At 49.5% G+C, this 6,186-nt stretch overlaps 1 protein-coding gene across 1 annotated transcript; it reads left to right on the forward strand.

The window, feature by feature from the left end:
* Positions 1-3,482: 3,482 nt before the first annotated feature.
* Positions 3,483-5,712, forward strand: RASL11A (RAS like family 11 member A). The gene is made up of 4 exons (XM_005501432.3): positions 3,483-3,712; positions 3,872-3,928; positions 3,999-4,078; positions 4,279-5,712. The coding sequence occupies exons 1-4, from the start codon at positions 3,592-3,594 to the stop codon at positions 4,729-4,731; spliced, it is 711 nt and encodes a 236-aa protein (XP_005501489.1). The 5' UTR covers positions 3,483-3,591; the 3' UTR covers positions 4,732-5,712.
* Positions 5,713-6,186: the final 474 nt, after the last annotated feature.

A 6,186-nucleotide genomic window follows, 5' to 3' on the forward strand; every position in this document is an offset into this window, starting at 1 on the left:
CAAGTGATCCTGCCTATCCCTGGACAGGCTTCCCCTGTCCTTGCAGAGACCACAAAGTGCAATGGGTTCCTAAAGTTCAGGGTATGTAGTGAAAAGGCGTGGTTAGACTGGGCTTATCATTGGGTTGCACCTCATGACTCAGGGGTATGGGTGGTGTCTTCTACAGCGCAAGGGGCACCCTGTAACTGCAGACGGCCAGAGCCTTGTATGAAAGCACGGTACCAGGTGTCCCTGCAATACTGAGGATGGTGGTATGGAAGACATAGAAGATGAGCTTTTCATGTCCGTGCATCTACCTCAGTGGATATACTACCAAGGTCTATGTAAGAATCAGGTTCTAGCTGCTGGGATTTACATAGTCGTAACCACCCTTGCTCAAGCATTGGGTAGGGACATCACTCCCATCAGCAGCACTTACACAGCTCAGGAGCCCACAAGGATACAAAGCTCTGTTTGAGGTTGCTGATTTCATTTTCCACTATTTGGAGCAAGAGGCTTTGGGTGATGGCCCCCGGGGCCCTCAATTACCTTTCTTGTTCATGCCCACTCCAAACTTTAGCCATTGATCAGCAGGACCTGGGAACTGAAAGGAACAGATGCAGTTTTGAACATCGACTTGTGCTTCTGAAAGTTGATGCAAGAGTGGTGAAGCCATGCCAACTCACAGCAAAGGTTCTCATGAGCGCTTCTCCACATGGAAAAGCTTTATGTCTACTGCTCGTTATCTCACATAGTCCTGCCAATCTCAAGCCCAGAACTTCTATCTGATTCCCCGACAAGAAGACTCCCAGGAAAACACTTTACATTTTGTTTCTTAGAGGAGAAAGCAGCTCTCAATGCACTCAGGATGCCTGCCACAGACACAGGAGTAAGATGCCTACTCCCTCCCCCAAAAGCTGCCAACTTGCTGTTGGATGGTACCAGAGCTTGGAATACGGAGGTGGGTCAGGCAGCACCATGGTGTCCTTGAGACTCCAGGTGAGTGGGACTGAGTGATGCTGTGTGAAAGAGTAGATTGTAGGGATGGTGGCATGGGCCATCTGCATGGGATGGGTGAAAGTACAGCCTTGTCCTTCCCAAATAGGACCTCCAGCTGTGAAAGGAATGGCTCCTTGGAGCAGCTGTAAGGCCCATACAACCTAGGGATAGCTAGGGATAGCTCCACAGAATAGGAACAGCTTGTCTGAGCCCCCAAAAGTGAGCAACCTGAGCCCCAACTGTTTCAACCTACTGAACTGTTCCTGTTGCACCAGAGTGGGTGTTGATGGGGAGACAACCTATAATTCCAAGAAATTAATTCCTTCACAGGGTTTCCTGCCTGGTTTTGCACAGTCATCTCCGTGTTCAACCATCACAATTTGTCCTTTGGGGGTGCTCTCAGCAGCAAGTGAGGCAGTATGAGCTCTACAGTTGCCCAAGAAGGGGGAGCTCCTCAAGTTTTGGGAACAGTGGTTGTTTAATACTACTGCTTTCACAGCTCAGCACCTGCCAGTCATCTGTCTGGAATGGACTCATTTCAGTAGCATTCCTCCAAGGGCATGATGAATGTACTCTGATAGCTCTTTTGTAAAGAAACGTATAAAAATAGCCTGTGTTGGCACTGTGAGCAAGGCCAAAGACAAGTGGTGGTGCATGACAATAGAAGCAGATGACAATAGCATGAACCTCTGGAAACCAAAAGCTTTTAGTAATACAAGAGAAGTCTTGTTTACTAAAAGAAAAGGGCTCACTGGCATGATGGGAAGTGAAGTAGAAATTTTAGAGGCAATCAGTTTTTTAGGTTAAAAATGCCCTTGATACTACTGTAGGGGTCCTTAGGCACTCAAATAACACAAATAATCAACAGCACTTCTTCCATCATGCTTTTCTTCAGGCACAACTTTAACTGATGTTAATTAGTGTGGTGTTAACTACTGTGAAGTGTATGTAATCCTTCAGCAAAGAGCAGTGTGGAATCATTATCAGGTAGAAAACTTCTGGACTTTCTGGGGCGTCAGGGGAGAATCTTTAAATGGGGCAGAACATTGCTAGGGGGGGGGGGAGCAGCTGGTCCTCTGGCCACTGCAGGGTGCAGAATTTGAACTCTCTATCCATGGGAGTGAAGTTCCTCTTCATCCTTGCCTCCACAATGCCAAGGGTTGACTTTCTTCAGGAACACTTTGGCTTTGGTAGACCAGACCTGGCAAGATAATTCCAGTACCCATGTTTTAAGTTTTCATGTCACTTGAGCAACTGGGGCTGATGATGTCCGAAGAAGTGCATAGCATGCTGGGCTGCTGGACTCATGCATGGATGTAAGGCAAAAATGTAAGAGGGAAGGACAAGAGGAAAGAAAATGGCCTGTTGTCATTGCATGTGTCTTCTGAGAGCTGTATTGAAGGGGAGAGGGAAGGTAACTGACAGCAGCAGCAATGCACAGCCCCACCGCTGCAAAGGTTCAGCTCAGCTGTCCATGTGCAGGTGTCCAGGGCCACCTGGGCTGTCCTTGGGCATCAACCCCACAGCCAAGTCCCAGCAGCTCCCACAGTGTCTTTGTCCCTCCATGGTACCAGGCTGTGTGGCCACAGACCCATCCTGCTACTTTCAAACACGTATGTGCTGGTCTCCTCCACATCATTTCCTGATGTGTTATTTCCATGATAAAAATGAAGCAGCCGCTGAATGGATTATGTATCTTGTAAACACATGCCTGCGAAGCAGTGCACTGCAGAAGTGGTTTTGCAGGAGCCAGGGCAAGGGTTTGCAGAGACTGAAGCATTCACATGGCTGTTTGCAGGTTTGAGGCTTATTTAGCAGCAGCATGTGGTGAAGCACCTTTCTTCTCTGAACCTTTCTTCTGATTTGAAAACCCACAGGGCCCAATTCAGACCTCAAGGCCCTATGGACCACTTTCATTTCAGGGCTGGCTGTTGCTGCATCCACAAACTGGGATTTCAACATTGACTGTAGAGGGGTGTGTCCAGATGTTGGAAACAAAATAGTCTGAGGAAAAACTATAAATAATTTCTGTTCATTCATGATTTGAGTCCCTCGCTGCAGGGAGGGTGCATAAAACAAGTGCCCATTGCAGCAGCTGGGGCTGGTATGGGATGTGGAGGCGCACCCTCCTAAACACAGTGAGACTTGTGCTGCCGTCTGTCTGCCTCGGGCGAGGGTGACACATGGCAGGGTGCTGCGGTGCCGGCCCCAAACCGGGGAGGTTGCAGGGCCGGCCCGGGCTGTTCCCCACCCTCTGGTGCCTGCGCCCACGGCGGTCACCCCACGCCCTGGGAACGGGGAAGATGGCGGGGAGGAAGGGGCAGGGTGGGCAGCGGGGGGACACAACTGGGGGGCAAGTGGGGCAGCCGGGGCAATTGGAGCAAGAGCTGCGGGGGGAACCGCTGGGCGGTACAACCGGGTGGGCGCCCGGGCTGGGGCGGTACAGTGGGGGCGGTGCAGCCAACAGGGCGGTGCTGCCGGCAGAGCCGTTAAAAGCCGCCGGCGGCCGCCTGCGCTGAGCGCTGCCGGCTGAACTGAGCCCGAACTGAGCCGAGCCCAGCCCAGGCCAGCCCAGCCCGAACAGAGCCCTCCAGCCGCCGGGCCGCCCCTCCCATGCGCCTGCCGAGCATGTCCCAGCACTTCCTGCTGGCGCCCATCGCCGAGTGCACCCTGGGTCCCCCCGGTACCCAGGTCCGCCTGGCCGTGCTGGGCGCCCGCGGCGTCGGCAAGAGCGGTGAGTGTGGCGGGGGCGTGGGGCTGTCCGTCTCCCCTTCCCCTGTCTGTCCCCCACTTCTGCCGTCTGTTTGTCCGTTCCCTTCTTCCCCTGTCCGTCCCATCTTCCCCTGTCCGTCCGTCCGTTCGTAGCGCCTAACGCGGCCGTTCTGTGTTTCAGCGATGATCGTGCGGTTCCTGACGAAGCGGTTCATTGGGGACTATGAGCCCAACACAGGTGAGGCAAGGGGCGGTGGGGCGCGGCAGGGACCCCCGCGGCAGGTGCCTGACAGCTCTCTGCTCCCTAGGCAACCTCTACTCCAGGCTGGTCCATCTGGAGGGAGACCACGTTGCTGTGCAGATCCAAGACACGCCAGGGTGTATCCAGGTATGGAGATGCTTCAAATCAATCGGTTCTTCTCTGTCACATAAGGGCTCAGCTTTTGAGCCCAAGTTTCCTACAAGGCCAGATTTAAGGCTCCTAAGACTGAGCTGAAGCTTCCCTTTGGACCTGCTAGGTGCTATCTCTGAGACAGGTTTTCTAGTTTTACAACCCAATGCCAAATTGTGCTCTCTGTTCTACCACAGGTGCAGGAAGACTGTATGCAGATGCTGGACTCCCTGTCCAGGTCTGTGAAGTGGGCAGAGGGCTTCCTCCTGGTCTACTCCATCACAGACTACAGCAGCTACCAGTCAGTCCGACCTCTCTACCAGCACATACGCAAGGTCCACCCAGATGCCAGGACTCCCATCATTATCGTGGGGAACAAAGCAGACCTCCTTCATGCCAGGCAAGTCCAGGCAAAAGAGGGACTACAGCTAGCAAATGAACTGGGCAGCCTGTTCTTGGAAATATCCACAAGTGATGACTCCCAAGGCGTCTGTGATGTTTTCCAGTATCTTTGCAAGGAGGTCAGCAAGCTACAGCAGGCCAGCAGCACAGACAGGAGGTGGTCGTCCATCATCCCTCGGCCCAAATCTCCCAACATGCAAGATCTAAAGAGACGTTTCAAACAGGCTTTATCTTCCAAAGTCAAGTAATACCTCCCCCCGCCCCATGAGATCCTGTGTGACTCAATAGACTTTATTTTTGTAAACTAGTTAATAAAAATCTTTATTTTTGTACTTATGCCAGCAGTATGGAAGTAAGTATGTTAAAGCTTACCATTTCCTTGCCATTCTCTCTTGTTTGACTGGTTGGGTTATTTTTACACACACAAAAATGCTGCATAGCAACTAAATAGAAGTACTTGGAGAAGGGGGGTTTTGCCAGGAGGTTTTGATTCTGTTTCTGTTTTGGGCTGGGATTTTATGTTTTACTCTGCCTAGATGACTTTTTTGGGCCTCAGTTTCCTTTTTGTAAAATGGGAATGATGATGATGTAACACCTGCCCTTATAAAATGCTTAGAAAGCCTTTGATGGAAAGCTTTATATGGAGAGGAAAAAAAAGTTTTATTAAACATAAAAATATAATTGTCTGTAAGCATTCTGATAAGCACTCTTTTCCCTCTCTCCTGCTGTTTTGTTTGCACCTGTAATTGCCTGGATGATGAGAAGCTGTTAGGAATGAGTTTGATTTCTGATGTGCTTTAGAAATCTATCTATCCTGCAGAATTAATCTTTTGAGCCCAAAGCATTTAACAGGATGGTTGAGTTTCTCCTACAGTTTACCATGGGACAAAGTGCTGAGCAATCAGCCGCAGAGGAGTGTGTGGGATGGCTGTTGCTTTCCCTGGAGATGTCTGATAGGAAAGACAGTTGCATAGGTTCCCATAACAGAAAGTAGCTACATTTAAAAGGAATCACAACTTTATCTTCCCCAGGGCAATTTCCTAGCTGTTGGAAATAGGTCAGACTTTTTACTCTTATTTCACATAAGCTCTGTGCCATACTAGAAGGGTTTTGATTAACTATTTGCTGGATGTCTGAGCATGGAATGTGGGGTTTACATTTCAAATACGCCTCTGAAGTATGTGCGTGGTATTGTTAAAAAATAAACTCTGTTCCTTGATGAGTAGAAAGTGCGGAAGTGGAGTAATCTGTACAATGAGAAACTTGCTGTCCCTGCTCACACACTATTCCAGTGAGTTTTGTATTGTTTTGTTTGTTGTTTTTTTTTGTTTGTTTGGCTGGTTGGTTGGGTTTTTTTTGTTTTGTTTTGGTTTTTTTTTGGGGGGGGTGTTTCTTGGGTTTTTGTTTGATTGGTTTTTTGTTTGGTTTGGGGTTTTTTTTTGTGGTGTGTGTGCATTCATTTTTTAATTAATATTTTATTTTCAAAGGTTAAGTCCAAAGGCCCTTCTTGCCTTCGTTAGGAAAGCCAGGTAACTACTGCATAGGCCCCTAGCAGTTAGTGGCCAGTACCTGTTGCGTCTAACCCCTGGGACTTGAAGCTTTCTGGGACCCTTCCACCCTTGATCTGCAGATGAAAGTCTTTTGTGATGGTAGTAATTGAGGGGTGACTGAGCAAGTTAAGGATGATGCTCTTTGAGGAAGCA

The sequence above is a fragment of the Columba livia genome, chromosome 1 (genome assembly GCF_036013475.1).
Source record: "Columba livia isolate bColLiv1 breed racing homer chromosome 1, bColLiv1.pat.W.v2, whole genome shotgun sequence".
Lineage (NCBI taxonomy): Eukaryota > Metazoa > Chordata > Aves > Columbiformes > Columbidae > Columba > Columba livia.

Excerpts from the sequence above, each read along its gene's own strand:
- RASL11A (XM_005501432.3), top strand. The coding sequence starts at position 3,592 with ATGCGCCTGCCGAGCATGTCCCAGCACTTCCTGCTGGCGCCCATCGCC. Across the intron at positions 3,713-3,871 it reads CCGCGGCGTCGGCAAGAGCG|CGATGATCGTGCGGTTCCTG; the intron begins GTGAGTGTGGCG and ends TCTGTGTTTCAG. Across the intron at positions 3,929-3,998 it reads GGACTATGAGCCCAACACAG|GCAACCTCTACTCCAGGCTG; the intron begins GTGAGGCAAGGG and ends TCTGCTCCCTAG.